Source organism: Scyliorhinus torazame, unplaced genomic scaffold, assembly GCF_047496885.1.
Source record: "Scyliorhinus torazame isolate Kashiwa2021f unplaced genomic scaffold, sScyTor2.1 scaffold_1504, whole genome shotgun sequence".
Taxonomy (NCBI): domain Eukaryota; kingdom Metazoa; phylum Chordata; class Chondrichthyes; order Carcharhiniformes; family Scyliorhinidae; genus Scyliorhinus; species Scyliorhinus torazame.
Genome location: NW_027309231.1, coordinates 3,776 through 27,250, shown reverse-complemented (window position 1 = coordinate 27,250; position 23,475 = coordinate 3,776). Strand labels below are relative to the sequence as shown.

At 51.6% G+C, this 23,475-nt stretch overlaps 1 protein-coding gene across 1 annotated transcript; it reads right to left on the bottom strand.

The window, feature by feature from the left end:
• Window positions 1-2,326: 2,326 nt before the first annotated feature.
• On the bottom strand, window positions 2,327-22,976 carry wdr4 (WD repeat domain 4; the record flags this gene model as incomplete). The annotated part of the gene is made up of 7 exons (XM_072494918.1): window positions 2,327-3,089; window positions 14,777-14,846; window positions 15,884-16,058; window positions 17,450-17,517; window positions 18,211-18,300; window positions 21,843-21,903; window positions 22,864-22,976. Coding segments are annotated over 7 exons (753 nt in total), but the record flags the coding sequence as incomplete, so codon positions are not given.
• Window positions 22,977-23,475: the final 499 nt, after the last annotated feature.

The following is a 23,475-nucleotide window of genomic DNA, read 5'->3' as shown; positions in this document are numbered from 1 at the left end:
TTTGATGGGGACAGTGTGGAGGGAGCTTTACTCTGTACCTAACCCCGTGCCCTACCTGTCCTGGGAGTGTTTGATGGGATAATGGTATTAAGGGATGAATATTATACAGCTCACCTACGATCCTGTTGAAATGTAGAACAGGTTTTATGGGCTGTATGGATTGATCTACTCTTTTTCTTATGTTATTGACTAATCACCGGAATTAATCACCAACAACTTGTCGGAGTCCGACAAGACAGGAGGTAAACCCTGATGGTCGAAAGCTTGGGAACGAAACGTCTCGTGCTACCTCATCCCAAGGGACACTGCACCCACAGGTATCACGGCTTGAAATTACTGATTTACTTTATCTTTATCTCACACCCAAGGTACAGGTACAATGACAAGGTACAAGAGTAGCTGGGTTACAGTCAGGGGGAAAAAAACAAACAGGCAGACCGTGCAGGGATCCCTCGTGGCCGTTCCCCTTCAAAACCAGCATACCGTTTTGGATGCTGTTGGGGGGGGGATGACCTACCGGGGGAAGGCCCTAGCGGCCAGGTCTCTGGCACTGAGTCTGGCTCTGGGGCTCAGAAGGGAAGGGGGGAGAATAGAAAAGCAATAATTGCAGGAGTTTCAATGGTTAGGGGAATAGATAGGAGATTCTGTGGTCGCGAGCGAGACTCCCGGAAGGTATGTTGCCTCCCGGGTGCCAGGGCCAGGGATGTCTTGGATCAAGGAATAACAGGAATGTGGAATATTTGGCTAATGGAAAAGTTCTTGAAAGTGTGGATGAGCAGAGGGATCTAGGTGTCCATGTACATAGATCCCTGAAAGTTGCCACCCAGGTTGATAGGGTGGTGAAGAAGGCCTATGGAGTGTTGGCCTTTATTGGTAGAGGGATTGAGTTCCGGAGTCGGGAGGTCATGTTGCAGCTGTACAGAACTCTGGTACGGCCGCATTTGGAGTATTGCGTACAGTTCTGGTCACCGCATTATAGGAAGGGCGTGGAGGCTTTGGAGCGGGTGCAGAGGAGATTTACCAGGATGTTGCCTGGTATGGAGGGAAAATCTTATGAGGAAAGGCTGATGGACTTGAGATTGTTTTCGTTGGAGAGAAGAAGGTTAAGAGGAGACTTAATAGAGGCATACAAAATGATAAGGGGGTTGGATAGGGTGGACAGTGAGAGCCTTCTCCCGCGGATGGAAATGGCTGGCACGAGGGGACATAACTTTAAACTGAGGGGTAATAGATATAGGACAGAGGTCAGAGGTAGGTTCTTTACGCAAATAGTGAGGCCGTGGAATGCCCTACCTGCAACAGTAGTGAACTCGCCAACATTGAGGGCATTTAAAAGTTTATTGGATAAACATATGGATGATAATGGCATTGTGTAGGTTAGATGGCTTTTGTTTCGGTGCAACATCGTGGGCCGAAGGGCCTGTACTGCGCTGTATCGTTCTATGTTCTAGAGGCTGAATAGACTTGAACTGTTTTCATTAGAAAGACGGAGGTTGAGGGGTGATCTGATAGAGGTCGACAGGATTATGAGGGGCATGGATAGAGTGGATGGGCAGGCACTCTTTCCCAGGGTGGAGGGGTCAGTCACCAGGGGGCATAGGTTTAAGGTCATGGGGCAAAGTTTAGAGATGTGCGAGGCAGGTTTTTTACACAGAGGGTGGTGAGAGCCTGGAACGCGTTGCCAGGGGAGGTTGTGGAAGCAGATACATTAACGGTGTTCAAAAGGCATCTTGACAAACACATGGACAGGACGGGTATAGAGGGATACGGCACAAGGAAGTGCTGAGGGTTTTGGCAAAGGTTGGTATCATGACCGGTACAGGCTGGGAGGGCCGAAGGGCCTGTTCCTGCGCTGTATTGTTCTTTGTTATCAGGAGGTACAGCCTGATGATCCAGAGACATGGGTTCAAATCCCACATCAACTGGTGGAATTTAAACTGATTGAAATTAATAAACCTGGAGTATAAAGCAAATCTCAGTAATGATGACCATGACACTATCAATTGTTGTAAAATCTCATCTGGTTCACTAACTGCGTTTAGGGAAGGAAATCTGCCGTCCTTACCTGGTCTGGCCTACCTGTGACTCCAGACCCACAGCAATGTGGCTGACTCAGAAATGTCCTGTGAAATGGCCGAGTGAGTCACTCGGTTGTATTGAAGTACGATGGCCATCAGCACATGGCAGCTGTGATATAAAGTGGCTGCTCTTTCACCTCCGAATGGGGAATAAACACGGGTTGCCTGGGACACTCACTCCATCAATGATCAAAAGCCCAATGTCAAATTTACCCCAATTACTAACAAATAATTCTAGTTTATCTCAATTACTTTCAGTTCCTGCTTTATTAGAACAATTTCCAAAGTTCCATGCTTTCAAATTGTGAAAAGCTTTCTTTATTAAACTTGTTCTGATGCAAATGAAGCAAAATCTTTTGACTTGCTGATGCGAGCATTTAGCCTGTGGTCTCTCAGACAGCAGAGAACCCTGTACCAGACTGAACGTTGCTGCTTCATTGGAACTGGAGGTTGACTGAAGTGATGTAATTAAACAGATTGCAGTCATCAGCAAATTTCATCTCCCCCCCCCCCCGCCCCCAAACCCAGAATGGCCTCCTCCTATTGCTGGACATGGACTGGGCAGGATTGCTATAGAATTAGCAAGTAGCCTGATCAACACGTCAGTTGATTTTGAACACTTTGTTCATCTTTCCACATTTCAGCTCGTCTGACCCCCCCACCCCCACGAGCTGCTGCAGCCACCATGGGCATCTCCCGTTAACAAGCTACCCAGTCACGTTGCAGACACACATGCAGTTTCCCAGCTGCAGTTCTGTGGGTTGACACAACATTCAGGAATGGCCGGCAATAACCAGAAAGAAGATTGCAGCCACAACCCGGAGGGTGAGCAGTATCACACGGCAGCGTCTCCCATCCTCCACCTTTTGCTGCCTCGCTTCACCTCCAGCACCTCCAATTCCCTTTTCGTTTGTCTCTGCTGAATTCTCTGCTGTTTCTTCAGTTGATACTCGGTCATGTTATCGATATTCATTTTGTACAAATTATTGTAGCTAATTTCAGTGGCTGAATCTGCCAGAGACAAGAAAGAACAAGATACAGATAGGGATCTGGTCAAGAAGATTATGCAGTTAATATCTGGAACTCATACTCAGGAGATTCAGACTACAGAATTATTGAGTGCCACTGGGTGGTTTATAGATTGATAAACAACTCCAACTAATGGTCCTAGGCAGCTGCAGGCACTGTCACTAATGATGGTATGATTAAAATCGAGGATGCTCAAGAGGCTAGAATTAGAGGAGTGCAGATGTCTTGGAGGGTTGAGGGGCTGGAGGAGATTACAAAGCTATCGGGGCCATGGAGGGATTGAGGGGCTGGAGGAGATTACAAAGCTATCGGGGCCATGGAGGGATTGGAGGCTATCAGGAGTCAATGTCAGTCAGTCATAGTCATGGAGCCCGAAAGATGTTTGTCAGGTGAATCGGACATTCTGAATTCTCTGTGTACCCGAACAGGCGCCGGAATGTGGCGACTGGGGGATTTTCACAGTAATTTCACTTCAGGGTTAATGTAAGCCTACTTGTGACAATAAAGATGATTGAATTAGCTCTAAACCACAGAAGGGCGCCTTCGGCCCATTGAGCCTGCGCTGGTCAAAAACAACCACCTAACTATTCTAATCCATCTCCCAGCACTTGGTCCATACCCTTGTATTACCTGGGATCGCAGGCGCACATCTAAATACTTCTTAAATGTTATGAGGGTCTCTGCCTCCACCATCCTTTCAGGCAGCAAGTTCCAGACTCCCACCACCCTCTGGGCGAAAAAGCCTTTCCTCACATTCCCTCTAAACCTCCTGCCCCTTAACTTCAATCTCTGCCCCCTGGTCATTGATCCTTTCACCAAGGGGAAAGGTTTCTTCCTGTCGACTCTATCTATGCCCCTCAATTTTATACATCTTAATCCTGTCCACCTCTCTACTCCGCTCCGAGGTCCCCACCTGCTTCAAGAAGACCACCATCATACCAAAGAAGAACCAGGCAACGTGCCTCAATGACTACCGACCAGTGGCCCTGACTCCAGAATGAAGTGCTTCGAGAGCTTGATCATGAAGCGCATCACCTCCATACTCCCAGAACGCCTTGATCCACTGCAATTCGCATACCGCTGCAACCGGTCCACATCAGACACCATTTCCCTGGCCCTACACTCATCCCGAGAGCATCTCGAAAACAAGGACTCCTACATTAGACTCCTATTTATTGACTACAGCTCCGCCTTCAACACCATAATCCCAGCCAAGCTCATATCAAAGCTCCAAAACCTAGGACTTGTCTCCCCACTCTGCAACTGGATCCTCGATTTTCTGACCAACAGACCACAATCAGTAAGAATGAACAACAACACCTCCTCCACAATAGTCCTCAATACCGGGGCCCCACAAGGCTGCGTACTTAGCCCCCTACTCTACTCCCTGTACACACACGACTGCGTGGCAAAATCTGGCTCCATCTCCATCTACAAGTTTGCTGACGATATGACCAGAGTGAAAATGAAATGAAATGAAAATCGCTTATTGTCACAAGTATGCTTCAATGAAGTTACTGTGAAAAGCCCCTAGTCGCCACATTCCGGCGCCTGTTTGGGGAGGCTGGTACGGGAATTGAACCATGTTGCTGGCCTGCCTGGGTCTGCTTTAAAAGCCAGCGATTTAGCCCAGTGTGCTAAACCAGCCCCCGGCTTTATTCTCGAATAACGACGAGTCAGAATACAGGAGGGAGATAGCGAACCTAGTGGAGTGGTGTAGCGACAACAATCTCTCCCTCAATGCCAGCAAAAGTAAAGAGCTGGTAATTGACTTCAGGAAGCAAAGTACTGTACACACCCCTGTCAGCATCAACGGGGCCGAGGTGGAGATGGTTAGCAGTTTCAAATTCCTAGGGGTGCACATCTCCTAAAATCTGTCCTGGTCCACCCACGTCGACGCTACCACCAAGAAAGCACAACAGCGCCTATACTTCCTCAGGAAACTAAGGAAATTCGGCATGTCCACATTGACTCTTACCAACTTTTACAGATGCACCATAGAAAGCATCCTATTGGGCTGCATCACAGCCTGGTATGGCAACTGCTCGGCCCAGGACCGCAAGAAACTTCAGAGAGTCGTGAACACCGCCCAGTCCATCACACGATCCTGCCTCCCATCCATTGACTCCATCTACACCTCCCGCTGCCTGGGGAAAGCGGGCAGTATAATCAAAGACCCCTCCCACCCGGCTTACTCACTCTTCCAACTTCTTCCATCGGGCAGGAGATACAGAAGTCTGAGAACATGCACGAACAGACTCAAAAACAGCTTCTTCCCCGCTGTTACCAGACTCCTAAATGACCCTCTTATGGACTGATTTCATTAACACTACACCCTGTATGCTTCACCCGATGCTGTGTTTATGTAGTTACATTGTGTATCTTGTGCTGCCCTATCACATATATTCTTCTCATGTACTAAATGATCTGCTTGAGCTGCTCGCAGAAAAATATTTTCACTGTACCTCGGTACACGTGACAATAAACAAATCCAATCCAATCCCTCACAGTCTCCTCTACTCCAAAGAAAACAGCCCCGTCTATCCAATCTCTCTTCATAGCTAAAACTCTATTGACGCAATGTCAGTTAGAGGGGTGCTGTGCTCTGACTGTGTGATGTGGCAGGTCCGGGAGGATTCCAGCCTCCCGGATGGCTTCATCTGCAGAAAGTGCACCCAACTGCAGCTCCTCACAGACCGCATGGTTCGGTTGGAGCAGCAATTGGATGCATTTAGGAGCATGCAGGTGGCGGAAAGCGTCATAGATCGCAGTTATGTAAATGTGGTCACACCCAAGGTGCAGGCAGAGAAATGGGTGACCACCAGAAAGGGCAGGCAGTCAGTGCAGGAATCCCCTGTGGTTGTCCCCCTCTCGAACAGGTATACCCCTTTGGATACTGTCGGGGGGGATAGCCTATCAGGGGAAAACAGCAGCAGCCAGAGCAGTGGCACCACGGCTGGCTCTGATGTTCAGAAGGGAGGGTCAAAGCGCAGAAGAGCAATGGTAATAGGGGACTCTATAGTCAGGGGCACAGATAGGCGCTTCTGTGGACGTGAAAGAGACTCCAGGATGGTATGTTGCCTCCCTGGTGCCAGGGTCCAGGATGTCTCCGAACGGGTAGAGGGCATCCTGAAGGGGGAGGGCAAACAGGCAGAGGTCGTTGTACATATTGGTACTAACGACATAGGCAGGAAGGGGCATGAGGTCCTGCAGCAGGAGTTCAGGGAGCTAGGCAGAAAGTTAAAAGACAGGACCTCTAGGGTTGTAATCTCGGGATTACTTCCTGTGCCACGTGCCAGTGAGGCTAGAAATAGGAAGATAGAGCAGCTAAACACGTGGCTAAACAGCTGGTGTAGGAGGGAGGGTTTCCGTTATCTGGACCACTGGGAGCTCTTCCGGGGCAGGTGTGACCTATATAAGGACGGGTTGCATCTAAACTGGAGAGGCATAAATATCCTGGCCGCGAGGTTTGCTAGTGTCACACGGGAGGGTTTAAACTAGTATGGCTGGGGGGTGGGCATGGGAGCAATAGGTCAGAAGGTGAGAGTATTGAGGGAGAACTAGGGAATAGGGACAGTGGGGCTCTGAGGCAGAGCAGACAGGGAGAAGTTGCTGAACACAGCGGGTCTGGTGGCCTGAAGTGCATATGTTTTAATGCAAGAAGTATTACGGGTAAGGCAGATGAACTTAGAGCTTGGATTAGTACTTGGAACTATGATGTTGTTGCCATTACAGAGACCTGGTTGAGGGAAGGGCAGGATTGGCAGCTAAACGTTCCAGGATTTAGATGTTTCAGGCGGGATAGAGGGGGATGTAAAAGGGGAGGCGGAGTTGCGCTACTGGTTCGAGAGAATATCACAGCTGTACTGCGGGAGGACACCTCAGAGGGCAGTGAGGCTATATGGGTAGAGATCAGCAATAAGAAGGGTGCAGTCACAATGTTGGGGGTTTACTACAGGCCTCCCAACAGCCAGCGGGAGATAGAGGAGCAGATAGGTAGACAGATTTTGGAAAAGAGTAAAAACAACAGGGTTGTGGTGATGGGAGACTTCAACTTCCCCAATATTGACTGGGACTCACTTAGTGCCAGGGGCTTAGACGGGGCGGAGTTTGTAAGGAGCATCCAGGAGGGCTTCTTAAAACAATATGTAGACAGTCCAACTAGGGAAGGGGCGGTACTGGACCTGGTATTGGGGAATGAGTCCGGCCAGGTGGTAGATGTTTCAGTAGGGGAGCATTTCAGGAACAGTGACCACAATTCAGTAAGTTTTAAAGTACTGGTGGACAAGGATAAGAGTGGTCCTAGGATGAATGTGCTAAATTGGGGGAAGGCTAATTATAACAATATTAGGCGGGAACTGAAGAACATAGATTGGGGGCGGATGTTTGAGGGAAAATCAACATCTGACATGTGGGAGGCTTTCAAGTGTCAGTTGAAAGGAATTCAGGACCGGCATGTTCCTGTGAAGAAGAAGGATAAATACGGCAATTTTCGGGAACTTTGGATAACGAGAGATATTGTAGGCCTCGTCAAAAAGAAAAAGGAGGCATTTGTCAGGGCTAAAAGGCTGGGAACAGACGAAGCCTGCGTGGAATATAAGGAAAGTAGGAAGGAACTTAAGCAAGGAGTCAGGAGGGCTAGAAGGGGTCACGAAAAGTCATTGGCAAATAGGGTTCAGGAAAATCCCAAGGCTTTTTACATGTACATAAAAAGCAAGAGGGTAGCCAGGGAAAGGGTTGGCCCACTGAAGGATAGACAAGGGAATCTATGTGTGGAGCCAGAGGAAATGGGCGAGGTACTAAATGAATACTTTGCATCAGTATTCACCAAAGAGAAGAAATTGGTAGATGTTGAGTCTGGAGAAGGGTGTGTAGATAGCCTGGGTCACATTGAGATCCAAAAAGACGAGGTGTTGGGTATCTTAAAAAATATTACGGTAGATAAGTCCCCAGGGCCTGATGGGATCGACCCCAGAATACTGAAGGAGGCTGGAGAGGAAATTGCTGAGGCCTTGGCAGAAATCTTTGGATCCTCACTGTCTTCAGGTGATGTCCCGGAGGATTGGAGAATAGCCAATGTTGTTCCTCTGTTTAAGAAGGGTAGCAAGGATAATCCAGGCAACTACAGGCCGGTGAGCCTTACGTCAGTGGTAGGGAAATTACTGGAGAGAATTCTTCGAGACAGGATCTACTCCCATTTGGAAGCAAATGGACGTATTAGTGAGAGGCAGCATGGTTTTGTGAAGGGGAGGTCGTGTCTCACTAACTTGATAGAGTTTTTCGAGGAGGTCACTAAGATGATTGATGCAGGTAGGGTAGTGGATGTTGTCTATATGGACTTCAGTAAGGCCTTTGACAAGGTCCCTCATGGTAGACTAGTACAAAAGGTGAAGTCACATGGGATCAGGCGTGAGCTGGCAAGGTGGATACAGAACTGGCTAGGTCATAGAAGACAGAGAGTAGCAATGGAAGGATGCTTTTCTAATTGGAGGGCTGTGACCAGTGGTGTTCCACAGGGATCAGTCCTGGGACCTTTGCTGTTTGTAGTGTATATAAATGATTTGGAGGAAAATGTAACTGGTCTAATTAGTAAGTTTGCAGACGACACAAAGGTTGGTGGAATTGCGGATAGCGATGAGGACTGTCAGAGGATACAGCAGGATTTAGATTGTTTGGAGACTTGGGCGGAGAGATGGCAGATGGAGTTTAATCCGGACAAATGTGAGGTAATGCATTTTGGAAGGTCTAATGCAGGTAGGGAATATACAGTGAATGGTAGAACCCTCAAGAGTATTGAAAGTCAAAGAGATCTAGGAGTACAGGTCCACAGGTCATTGAAAGGGGCAACACAGGTGGAGAAGGTAGTCAAGAAGACATACGGCATGCTTGCCTTCATTGGCCGGGGCATTGAGTATAAGAATTAGCAAGTCATGTTGCAGCTGTATGGAACCTTAGTTAGGCCACACTTGGAGTATAGTGTTCAATTCTGGTCGCCACACTACCAGAAGGATGTGGAGGCTTTAGAGAGGGTGCAGAAGAGATTTACCAGAATGTTGCCTGGTATGGAGGGCATTAGCTATGAGGAGCGGTTGAATAAACTCGGTTTGTTCTCACTGGAACGAAGGAGGTTGAGGGGAGACCTGATAGAGGTCTACAAAATTATGAGGGGCATAGACAGAGTGGATAGTCAGAGGCTTTTCCCCAGGGTAGAGGGGTCCATTACTAGGGGGCATCGGTTTAAGGTGAGAGGGGCAAGGTTTAGAGTAGATGTACGAGGCAAGTTTTTTTTAACACAGAGGGTAGTGGGTGCCTGGAACTCGCTACCGGAGGAGGTGGTGGAAGCAGGGACGATAGTGACATTTAAGGGGCATCTTGACAAATACATGAATAGGATGGGAATAGAGGGATACGGACCCAGGAAGTGTAGAAGATTGTAGTTTAGTCGGGCAGCATGGTTGGCACGGGCTTGGAGGGCCGAAGGGCCTGTTCCTGTGCTGTACATTTTTTTGTTCTCCAGCCCAGGCAACATCCTGGTAAAACTCCTCTGCACCCTTTCCAGTGACATGGAACAGGATTTATACGAGTTAAAACACAGGTTTCTGATAGAACCTAGAACAGTACAGCACAGTACAGGCCCTTCAGCCCACAATGTTGTGCTGACCATTTATCCTAATCTAAGATCAACCTAACCTACACCCCTACAATTTACTGCTGTTCATGTGCCTGTCCAAGAGTCGTTTAAATGTCCCGAATGACTCTGACTCCACTACCTCTGCTGGCAGTGCACTCCATGCACACACCACTCTCGGTGTAAAGAACCTACCTCTGACAGCTCCCCTATACCCGCCTCCAATCACCTTAAAATTATGTCCTCCCGTGACAGCCATTTCCGCCCTGGGGAAAGTCTCTGGCTATCCACTCTATCCCTGCCTCTCAGCACCTTGTACACCTCTATCAAGTCACCTCTCTTCACTTCGCTCCAGTGAGAAAAGCCCTAGCTCCCTCAACCTTTCTTCATAAGACATGCCCTCCATTCCAGGCAGCTTCCTGGTAAAACTCCTCTGCACCCTCTCCAAAGCATCCACATCCTTCCTATAATGAGGCGACCAGAACTGGACACAATATTCCAAGTGTGGTCCAGGAGCTGCAGCAAAACCTCACGGCTCTTAAACTCAATCCCCTTGTTAATGAAAGCCAACACACCATAAGCCTTCTTAACAACCCTATCAACCTGGGTGGCACCTTTGTGGGATCTATGTACGTGGACCCCAAGATCCCTCTGTTCCTCCACACTTCCAAGAATCCTGCCTTTAACCCTGTATTCAGCATTCAAATTCGATCTTCTAAAATGAATCACTTCACATTTATCTAGCTTGAACTCCATCTGCCACTTTCAACCCAGCTCTGCATCCTGTCAATGATTTGGATGAGTTTACCAGGAATGTGTTGGAACAGTCAAGTCGAGAGATAACAAAGGCATGAGTGAGGGTTTCAGCAGCTAATGAGCTGAGACAGGGATGAAGTTAAGCAGTGATAGCCCAACCACGAGGTCCGGAGTTCATCTCAGGATCAAATATGGCACCAACATTGCAAACAGTTTAGTTCAGTCTCAAACTGTTACCACGAGGAGTGATGGAGCCAGTAGAGAGAGGCAAAATTCCCGCTCATCCAGTCCTGGATATCAGATAACCAATCTGATAATTTAGCAACATACATAGAAAATAGGTGGAGGCCATTCGGCCCTCTGAGCATTCATTCTGATCACGGCTGATGATCAAGTTCAATGCCCGGATTCCGCGTTCCCTCCGTATCCCTTCATTCCTTTAGTCCCAAAAGCTTTATTTAATTCCTTCTTGAAATTGCACAACATTTTGGGAAGGAAATCTGCCGGACTTACCCAGTCTGGCCTACATTTGACTTCAGAAGCACAGCAATGTGGTTGAGCAATAAATGCCGGCCATGCCAGTGATGCTCACAACCAGTGAATCAACTAAATGAAACTAACGCTGTTTTCAGATGATGTCACCAAGGGACAGCATGTAGCTGGGAAATAAAAGGGGCCCCAAGGTAAACCAAATTAGCAATAACACTGGGACGGAGGAATTCCTGGAGTATGTACAAGATGTCTTTTTTAGGTCAGTACTTTGAGGAATAAACCAGGTAACATGCTATCCTAGATTTGGCATTGTGCAATGAAAATGAGTTCATTAATAATCATTGTGTGGGATCCTTTAGCTTTTAGGGAACAGTGAGCATAATATGATAGAATCCTTCATTAGGATGGAAAATGAAGAAGTCTGATCTGAAACGGGTCCTAAACCTAAACGAAGAAAACTACAAAGGTATGAGGAGTGAGTTGGCTAAATGAGACTGGAGAACTTCATTAAAAGGCGGTGGTTGATACTTAAGGAACAAATGCATTGCAAGTTATACATTTGAAGTAAGGGGTGTTAAGAGATCCAATGTTTATTTAAGATGTTCAGTTGAGTTCAACGAATAAACATTGTTTTGTGTTTAAAAACCCACGTGTCCATAATTGTAATCCCACTCCTAGGGAACAAGCCGTGTGCTAGGAAAAGCAGCAAATCCATTAAAGGGGGAGGTTGGTTGAACTCCATGATACATTTTGGGGTTCTGAAAACACCTCGCCCATGACAGTAGCAAGCCTGAGGACTGAGCAGTTTAGAATTCAGAAAATGACAAAAAGATGAAGTAAAAGGGAAAAATAAAGTATGAGAATGAACTTGCAAGGAGCATAAAAACAGATGGCAAAAGCATCAAGTATGGAAAAAGAAAAGGATAAGTATTATAATCCCAAACAGGAGAATTTATAATAGACAAGGAAATGGGCGAGCAATTAAACAACTGCTTTAGTTCTGTCTTCATGGAGGAAAACACAAACAAGTCCCCAGAAATGAGAGGGAACCAAAGACAAGGGGGAATTGAAGGAGATTAATGACAGCAACAAAATAGTGCTGAAGAAATTAGTGGGACTGAAAGCCGATAATTTTGAGATGTGGGCATCGCTGGTTAGGCAGCCCACCCCTAGTTAAGAACATAAGAACTAGGAGCAGGAGTCGGCCATCTGGCCCCTCGAGCCTGCTCCGCCATTCAATGAGATCATGGCTGATCCTTTGTGGACTCAGCTACACTTACCCACCTGCTCAGCATAACCCTTAATCCCTTTACTGTTCAAAAATCTATCTACCTTTGCCTTAAAAACATTGTACGAAGTCTTACAACACCAGGTTAAAGTCCAACAGGTTTGTTTCGATGTCACTAGCTTTCGGAGCGCTGCTCCTTCCTCAGGTGAATGAAGAGGTCTGTTCCAGAAACACATATATACACAGATTCAAAGATGCCAAACAATGCTAGGAATTCGACCATTAGCAGGTGATTAAATCTTTACAGATCCAGAGATGGGGTAACCCCAGGTTAGAGGTGTGAATTGTGTAAAGTCTTAAAAACATTTAATGAAGGAGCCTTAACTGCTTCACTGGGGAGTGAATTCCACTGATTCACAATCCTTTGGGTGAAGAAGTTCCTCCTCAACTAAGTCCTAAATCTACTTCCCCTTATTTTGAGGCTATGCCCCCTAGTTCTGCTTTCACCCGCCAGTGGAAACAACCTGCCCGCATCTATCCTATCTATTCCCTTCATAATCTTATATGTTTCTATAAGATCTCCCCTCATCCTTCTAAATTCCAATGAGTACAGTCCCAGTCTACTCAACCTCTCCTCGTAATCCAACCCCTTCAGCTCTGGGATTAACCTAGTGAATCTCCTCTGCACACCCTCCAGTGCCAGTACGTCCTTTCTCAAGTAAGGAGACCAAACCTGAACACAATACTCCAGGTGTGGCCTCACCAGCACCCTATACAGCTGCAACATAACCTCCCTGTTTATAAACTCCATCCCTCTCGCAATGAAGGACAAAATTCCATTTGCCTAGTTAATCACCTGCAAACCACACTTTTTTAAGATTCATGCACAAGGACCCCAGGTCCCTCTGCCCAGCATGCTATTTGTTACCTCTGAACACTTTGCTTTACTGCTCACCTAAGTGCCATATGCAAACTTTGACACATTGCACTTGGTCCCCAACACCAGATCAGCTGTGTAAATTGTAAACAATTGCGGGCCCAACTCTGATCCCCGAGGTTCACCGCTAGCCACTGATCGCCAACCAGAAAAGCACCCATTTATCCGACTCTTTGCTTTCTGTTAGTTAACCAATCCTCTAGTTGCCCTTCAGAAGATGGGGGTGAGCTGCCTTCTTGAGCCCCTGCAGTCCCTGAGCTGCAGGTACACCCACTGTGCTGTTAGGGAGGAGGTTCCAGGATTTTGCCCCTGTGACAGTGAAGGAACGGCGATATATTTCCAAGTCAGGGTGGTGAGTGACATGGACGGGAACCTCCAGGTGGTGGGGTTCCCAGGTATCTGCTGCTCTTGTCCTTCTAGATGGTCGTGGGTTTGGAAGGTGCTGCCCGAGTTACTGCAGTGCATCTTGTAGATGGTACACACGGCCGCAACTGTTCATCGGTGGTGCAGTGAGAGTCCTTATGAAAGGGGAGCAATCAAGCGGCTGCTTTGTCCTGGATGGTGTCGAGCTTCTCGAGTGTTGTTGGAGCTGCTCATCCAGGCAAGTGGAGAGTATTCCATCACACTCCTGACTTGGGACTCGGAGATGGTGGACAGACTGTGGGATCAGGTGGTGAGTTACTCGCTGTCGGATTCCCTGCCCACACACACGGACTCTCAGTGGGGTACGGGTTCCCCACACACTGACTCTCTCTGGGGTACGGGTTCCACACACACTGACTCTCACTGGGGTACGGTTCCCACACACACTGACCCTCACTGGGGTACGGGTCCCACACACACTGACCCTCACTGGGGTACGGGTCCCACACACACAGACTCTCACTGGGGTACGGGTCCCACACACACGGACTCTCACTGGGGTACGGGTCCCACACACACTGACTCTCACTGGGGTACGGGTTCCCCACACACTGACTCTCTCTGGGGTACGGGTTCCACACACTGACTCTCACTGGGGTACGGGTCCCCTACACACTGACTCTCACTGGGGTAGGGGTCCCACACACACGGACTCTCACTGGGGTACGGGTCCCACACACACGGACTCTCACTGGGGTACGGGTCCCACACACACGGACTCTCACTGGGGTACGGGTCCCACACACACTGACTCTCACTGGGGTTCAGGTCCCACACACACTGACTCTCACTGGGATAGGGGTTCCCCACACACTGATTCTCACTGGGGTACGGGTTCCACACACACTGACTCTCACTGGGGTACGGGTCCCACACACACTGACTCTCACTGGGGTACGGGTCCCACACACACTGACTCTCACTGGGGTACGGGTCCCACACACACTGACTCTCACTGGGGTACGGGTCCCACACACACTGACTCTCACTGCGGTACGGGTCCCACACACACTGACACTCACTGGGGTACGGGTCCCACACACACTGACTCTCACTGGGGTACGGGTCCCACACACACTGACACTCACTGGGGTACGGGTCCCACACACACTGACTCTCACTGGGGTACGGGTCCCACACACACCGACTCTCACTGGGGAACGGGTTCCCCACACACTGACTCTCACTGGGGTGGATGTACGTACCCTGGAATACTGGCCAATTGGTACGAATGATGTCTTTGATCCTCGTGTGATCTGGATGATCCGGAATTTCCTATTAGAGATTAAGGGAAGTGCGTAATCAGAAGGATTTCTAAATGTTCGTGCGAGATTGACTGTGACTGCAACAGCTGAGCTAAGGAAATCTGAAGAGGGATTCCCAAATTCCTCTGTTCCTGTGCAAGTCTCGGTACTGCTTGAATTGCTGAGGTCTGACCCCCTTTCGTTCTAAACTCCTCGCCTCAAATATTCATGTGTTGATCCAGGTCACCGCTACTTCAGGCCTGGATAGAGTGGACGTGGAGAGGATGTTTCCACGTAGGAAAAACTAGAAGCAGAGGGCACAATCTCAGACTAAAGGGACGATCCTTTAAAACAGAGATGAGGAGGAATTTCTTCAGCCAGAGGGTGGTGAATCTGTGGAACTCTTTGCCGCAGAAGGCTGTGGAGGCCAAATCACTGAGTGTCTTTGAGACCGAGATGGATAGGTTCTTGGTTAATAAGGGGATCAGGGGTTTTGGGGAGAAGGCAGGAGAATGGGGATAAGAAAAATATCAGCCGTGATTGAATGGCGGAGCAGACTCGATGGGCCGAGTGGCCTAATTCTGCTCCGATGTCTGATCATATGGGGAGAGTCTCTATCTTCCCAATATCTCCCTCACCCAACATATCTGACACACAGCACCGTCACGGATCTCTGACCCCTCCCTCTCACACACAAAGATTAGAAATAGGGGTCGGCCATTCGGCCCACTTCACCATTCCACGTGGTTCTGGCTGAGCATCTCCCCACTATTGACAAACCCCTTGATGTCATTAATATCCAAAAATCTATTGATTTTTGTCTAGAACATGTTCAATAACTGAACCTCCACAGCCTCTGGGGGAAGAAATTCCTCCTCATCTCAGCCGACCGCTTACCCTGAGACTGTCTCCTGGTTCCAGACTCACCAGCCAGTGGAAACACCCTCTCCACATCCACCTGACAGGTCCGATAAGAATCTGACAATTTCAAAAGGTCACTGATGTCGGAACCTGCCCCCCATTGCTGACTATTAATCAGCATCACTCCCAACTCCCTCAACCACTCACCTGCCACACACCCTCCTGCAGTTGGTAGAGAACAATTTCTTCACCATCCAGGACCCAGAGCCCTCCCAAGTCATCAAACGTCACATCCCAGGCTCGCTCCTTCATTGGCATCGTCTGCCGGTGAACCAATCTCCGAGATTCCACATCCAGCTCGAGGACAGATACTGAGGAGAAACTGAACAAAAGGCAATTCAGCACGGGGTTAGACGCAGAGTAAAGCTCCCTCTACACTGTCCCGATCAAACACTCCCAGGACAGGTACAGCACGGGGTTAGATACAGAGTAAAGCTCCCTCTACACTGTCCCGATCAAACACTCTCAGGACAGGTACAGCACGGAGTTAGATACAGAGTAAAGCTCCCTCTACACTGTCCCCATCAAACACTCCCAGGACAGGTACAGCACAGGGTCAGATACAGAGTAAAGCTCCCACTACACTGTCCCCATCAAACACTCCCAGGACAGGTACAGCACGGGGTTAGATACAGAGTAAAGCTCCCTCTACACTGTCCCCATCAAACACTCCCAGGACAGGTACAGCACAGGGTCAGATACAGAGTAAAGCTCCCACTACACTGTCCCCATCAAACACTCCCAGGACAGGTACAGCACGGGGTTAGATACAGAGTAAAGCTCTCTCTACACTGTCCCCATCAAACACTCCCAGGACAGGTACAGCACAGGGTCAGATACAGAGTAAAGCTCCCACTACACTGTCCCCATCAAACACTCCCAGGACAGGTACAGCACTGGGTTAGATACAGAGTAAAGCTCCCTCTACACTGTCCCCATCAACACCTCGGACAGGTACAGCACGGGGTTAGATACAGAGTAAAGCTCCCTCTACACTGTCCCCATCAAACACTCCCAGGACAGGTACAGCACGGGGTTAGATACAGAGTAAAGCTCCCTCTACACTGTCCCCATCAAACACTCCCAGGACAGGTACAGCACAGGGTCAGATACAGAGTAAAGCTCCCACTACACTGTCCCCATCAAACACTCCCAGGACAGGTACAGCACGGGGTTAGATACAGAGTAAAGCTCCCTCTACACTGTCCCCATCAAACACTCCCAGGACAGGTACAGCACAGGGTCAGATACAGAGTAAAGCTCCCACTACACTGTCCCCATCAAACACTCCCAGGACAGGTACAGCACAGGGTCAGATACAGAGTAAAGCTCCCTCTACACTGTCCCCATCAACACCTCGGACAGGTACAGCACGGGGTTAGATACAGAGTAAAGCTCCCTCGACACTGTCCCCATCAAACACTCCCAGGACAGGTACAGCATGGGGTCAGATACAGAGTAAAGTTCCCTCTACACTGTCCCCATCAAACACTCCCAGGACAGGTACAGCACGGGTTAGATACAGAGTAAAGCTCCCTCTGCACTGTCCCCATCAAACACTCCCAGACAGGTACAGCACAGGGTTAGATATAGACCTCTACACTATCCAATCGCAGCGCAATGGCCAACTGGAGCAGTTCCCAGCCTTGGGAATACCAGCCCCATTGAGAAAGATGTGGATAGACTGTTGATCCAGTCTGTAGCCACACGTACCTGTCACACAGAACAGCAAAGAAATCAGCCCCTCTGCAGTGGACTATCCGGGCTACAGCACATCGGGTCTACAATATAGAGACAGAGGTTAGTGCCAGCAAAGCACCGGCATTGACCCGACGAGTGGAAGGCAACGTTCCCGAGTTACACATGATATTTCTGCACCATCTTTAACACAATGAAACATCCCAAACTGCTTCACAGGAACATTATAAAATACAATAAAACACTGGGTACAAAAGGAGATTTCATAGAATTTACAACGCAGAAGGAGGCCTTTCGGCCCATCGAGTCTGCACCGGCTCTTGGAAAGAGCACCCTACCCACGCCCACACCTCCACCGTATCCCCATAACCCAGTAACCCCACCCAACACTAAGGGCAATTTTGGACACTAAGGGCAATTTATCATGGCCAATCCACCTAACCTGCACATCTTTGGACTGTGGGAGGAAACCGGAGCACCCGGAGGAAACCCACGCAGACACGGGGAGGACGTGCAGACTCCGCACAGACAGTGACCCAAGCCGGAATCGAACCTGGGGCCCTGGAGCTGTGAAGCAATTGTGCTATCCACAAGGCTACCGTGCTGCCCCGAGATATTAGGTTGAGTGACATAAAAGCTTTGTTAAAATGGTTGGTTTTAAGGAATGTCCTAAAGGAGGAATGACAGAATTGTTACGGTTCAGAGGGAAGCTATTGGGTCCATTGTGTCTGCACGGTCTCCCTGAATGAGCATCCTGACTTACAGGCGGGACCTACCTTCTGAGAGGCAGGAAGCTGCAGCTCACTCAGTTCCAGGCAGTGCAGCAGCTTTCCACTTTCATATTCCCACAACCGGACAGTCCCGTCCTGGACACCAGAAACAACAGGAGTCAGCACAACGCCCAAAATAATATTAATATCCACAAGTTACAAAAACCGACCATACACACACCCCCCTACCCCCCCCCCCCCACGCCCACCCCCCCCCCCCCCCCCCACCGCCCCCCTCACCACCCCCCCCTCACAACCCCCCATCCCCCCCCCCTCCTCACACCGCCCCCCCTCACACCCCCCCCCTCTCACACCACCCCCCCTCTCACATCACCCCCCCTCTCACACCCCCCCCCCTCTCACACACCCCCCCCCTCCTCACTCACCCCCCCCCTCCTCACTCACCCCCCCCTCCTCACTCACCCCCCCCCTCCTCACTCACCCCCCCCCTCCTCACTCACCCCCCCCTCCTCACTCACCCCCCCTCCTCACTCACCCCCCCCCTCCTCACTCACCCCCCCCCTCCTCACTCACCCCCCCCCTCCTCACTCACCCCCCCCCTCCTCACTCACCCCCCCCCCTCCTCACTCACCCCCCCCCCTCCTCACTCACCCCCCCCCTCCTCACTCACCCCCCCCCTCCTCACTCACCCCCCCCCTCCTCACTCACCCCCCCCCTCCTCACTCACCCCCCCCCTCCTCACTCACCCCCCCCCTCCTCACTCACCCCCCCCCTCCTCACTCACCCCCCCCTCCTCACTCACCCCCCCCACTCACCCCCCCCTCACTCACCCCCCCCACTCACTCACCCCCCCCCACTCACTCACCCCCCCCCCACTCACTCACCCCCCCCCCACTCACTCACCCCCCCCCACTCACTCACCCCCCCCCCACTCACTCACCCCTCACTCACCCCCCCCCTCACTCACCCCCCCCTCACCGCCCCACACCCCCCCTCACGCCCCCACACACCCCTCACCCACACCCCACACACACCCCTCACCCCCCCCCCCCCACCTCACCCACCCCCACCCCCCCCTCACCCACCCCCACACCCCCCTCACCCACCCCCACACCCCCCTCACCCACCCCCACCTCACCCCCCCCACCTCACCCCCCCCACACACCCCCCTCACCCACCCCCACCTCACCCCCCCCACCTCACCCCCCCCACACACCCCCCTCACCCACCCCCACACCCACCCCCTCACCCCCCCCCAACCACCCCACCCCCTCACCCCCCCACACCCACCCCCACACCCACATCCCCCCCTCACCCACCCCCACATTCCCCCCTCACACACCCCCACACCGCCGCCCCCACCCCCACACCGCCCCCCCCCACCCCCACACCACCGCCCCCCCCCACCCCCACACCACCGCCCCCCCCCACCCCCACACCACCGCCCCCCACCCCCACACCACCGCCCCCCCCCCACCCCCACACCACCGCCCCCCCCCCACCCCCACACCACCGCCCCCCCCCACCCCCACACCACCGCCCCCCCCACACCGCCGCCCCCACCCCCACATCACCACCCCCCCTCACCCCCCTCGCCCCCACACCCCCCCCACCCCCACACCACCACCCCCCCCTCACCCCCCTCGCCCCCACACCTCCCCCCCTCACCCCCACACCCCCCCCTCACCCCCACACACACCCCCCCCTCACCCCCACACACACCCCCCCCTCACCCCCACACACACCCCCCCCTCACCCCCACACACACCCCCCCCTCACCCCCACACACACCCCCCCCTCACCCCCACACACACCCCCCCTCACCCCCACACACCCCCCCCTCACCCCCACACACACCCCCCCTCACCCCCACACACACCCCCCCTCACCCCCACACACCCCCCCCTCACCCCCACACACCCCCCCTCACCCCCACACACACCCCCCCTCACCCCCACACACACCCCCCTCACCCCCACACACACACCCCCCTCACCCCCACACACCCCCCCTCACCCCCACACACCCCCCGCCCTCACCCCCACACACCCCCCCTCACCCCCACACACACCCCCCCTCACCCCCACACACACCCCCCCTCACCCCCACACACACCCCCCCTCACCCCCACACACACCCCCCCTCACCCCCACACACACACACACCCCCTCACCCCCACACCCACCCCCCCTTAACCCCACACACCCACCCCCCCTCACCCCCACACACCCACCCCCCCTCACCCCCACACACACACCCCCCCTCACCCCCACACACACACCCCCCCTCACCCCCACACACACACCCCCCCTCACCCCCACACACACACCCCCCCTCACCCCCACACACACACACCCCCTCACCCCCACACACACACACCCCTCACCCCCACACACACACACCCCTCACCCCCACACACACACACCCCTCACCCCCACACACACACACCCCTCACCCCCACACACACACACCCCTCACCCCCACACCCCTCACCCCCACACCCCTCACCCCCACACCCCTCACCCCCACACCCCTCACCCCCACACCCCTCACCCCCACACCCCTCACCCCCACACACACCCCTCACCCCCACACACACCCCTCACCCCCACACACACCCCTCACCCCCACACACACCCCTCACCCCCACACACACCCCTCACCCCCACACACACCCCTCACCCCCACACACACCCCTCACCCCCACACACACCCCTCACCCCCACACACACCCCTCACCCCCACACACACCCCTCACCCCCACACACACCCCTCACCCCCACACACACCCCTCACCCCCACACACACCCCTCACCCCCACACACACCCCTCACCCCCACACACACCCCTCACCCCCACACACACCCCTCACCCCCACACACACCCCTCACCCCCACACACACCCCTCACCCCCACACACACCCCTCACCCCCACACACACCCCTCACCCCCACACACACCCCTCACCCCCACACACACCCCTCACCCCCACACACACCCCTCACCCCCACACACACCCCTCACCCCCACACACACCCCTCACCCCCACACACACCCCTCACCCCCACACACACCCCTCACCCCCACATACACATCGGCCTCACCCCCACACACACATTGTCCTCACCCCCCCCCACACACACACACCACCCACACCCCGCGTCCCATCCCACGCACAGCTCCCTATTCACAATATAATCTGACAGTCCCCTTGTCTGAAATCCAGACCCCCACTCACCTTTTCACAACGTACTCTCACCGTCTCCGTCTGAACCCACTCAACCTCTCTACGATCCTATCTACGGCTCGCACTTTCCTTCATTCTAAATACCACCTCACTAGCCCCATCCCTTACAAAGTTACTTTACATTTATTTGCCTTGTGTCCAATTCTTCAGCCTTGACAGGAATGTAGACCGAAACGATTTCAGCATACATTCAAGTGACACTGCAAAAACACACCTCTGTCCACAGACAACTCTATTCCATTTATATTTTGAAATCAATCTTTTACAAAAACATTTGAGGCGTTATCCTTGCCTCAGAGATGAGGCACCCTCGGCAGAAGGTTCAGATTTCACGTCCCACTGTAGAGATTTGAGCACCTAACCCTGGCCGATACTCCCACCGTAGTCCAGAGAGATATTACATGTTGCAGAGAGAGGTAATACTACCTACCCCAGAGCCAGATACTAGCAGCTGTGCATGATTTGGAGGAATGGAAAGCTCACTAACAAACCTGTGGGAAGAGAAACACTTTGCTTTATTATGTGGTACAGGTACCGGACTCTGGCTATGACATCCCAAAATCCCGAAGCACCCGAAACCCAGCGACACATTTGAAGCTGGCACCCTGGGCACAATTTGAATTCAACCTTTTTATTCTTAATGTTAAATGATTCAATTATCCACGACAATGTTTCCTTAAATACATGCCCACACTGCAGTCATGTTTTCACACAGAGATCTAGTCAACATGCACCATCCCTTCCACTATCCATCCAATTCCAATGTTCCTCAACAATTGCACAAACCCCCTTCTCGATATCAGTCTGACCAGGTATACAGCACACCACAGAGGGCCAGAACCCAGCCAACACTGGTCAGTCTGCGGCCAAACCACGCATCCCCTGGCCGGACCCTGCCGACCCTCAGCCAATTGCCACCGCCCCAGGCACGGCCTTGGCTGCTCCTGGCAACCCTCAACAAGTGGAAAGTTGATGTGGAAACACAGTGGGGTTAAGAGCTACTGGATCGTCGGAGCTGATGGACTTGGCTCAGGTAATTTTCTTAGCAACATGAAAAATAAAGGGCTCAGCAATTTGAGCTTATAGATTTTGGGAGTAAAAAGAAGTAATTCATTAAATCCCCACAGTGGAGGCCATTCGGCCCATCGAGTCTGCACTGACCCTCTGAAAGAGCACTCCACCCTGTGCATTGATCACAGCCCGACCTGCACACCTTTTGACTGTGGGAGGAAACCCACGTAGTCACAGGGAGAACGTGCAAACTCCACACGTCACCCAAGGCCAGAATTGAACCTCGGTCCCTAGTGCTGAGGCAGCAGTGCTAATCACTGTGCCAAGAGCCTGCTTGGAGATCACAGCCCTAGAATATCCAAGGGACCTGCGGAGAGATCCCAGATCCCAGCTTTAAACCCTCTAATCTGCTCACAGTTATTGAGTGACGGTGAACATACTCGCGATGTCCCAGGCAGAATGCTTGAATGACGTGCGGCCGCTCCAGTAAACTGACTCGAATTTTCTCATCACGATCGGCTGTAATAACGTATCGATTATCTGGACTGACTGCCTGTTGAGGGAAGCAGAACAGCTAAGAAACAGAGTAGGCACAAATGGGTTATTTTCTGATTTACAAGGTGTTAAGAGTGGACTGCCACAGGCACCTCAAATTTTACCATTTCTATGTGACCCAGCTGAAGGTCTGGTTGACAAATTTGCTTGACCACCCAAAGCTAGGACGGTAAGTTGCAAAGAGGACTACGGGTGCTCTCACAGGCCATAGATATGTTCAGTGAGTGGGTAAAGGTCTGGACAATGGAGTACAATGTGGGAAAATGTGAAATTGTCCATTTTGGCAGGAAGAATAAAAAAGTTTATTATCTAAATGGTGAGAGATTGCACAGCTCCAAGACGCAGAGGGATCCGGGGGTCCTGGTGAATCGCAAAAGATTAGTATAGCAAGTAATTAGAAAGTAATTAAATATGGTTTATTTTAAGGGCAATTGAATATAAAAATAGGGAAGCTATGCAGAAGTTGTACAGGGTGTCGGTGAGACCACATTTGGAGT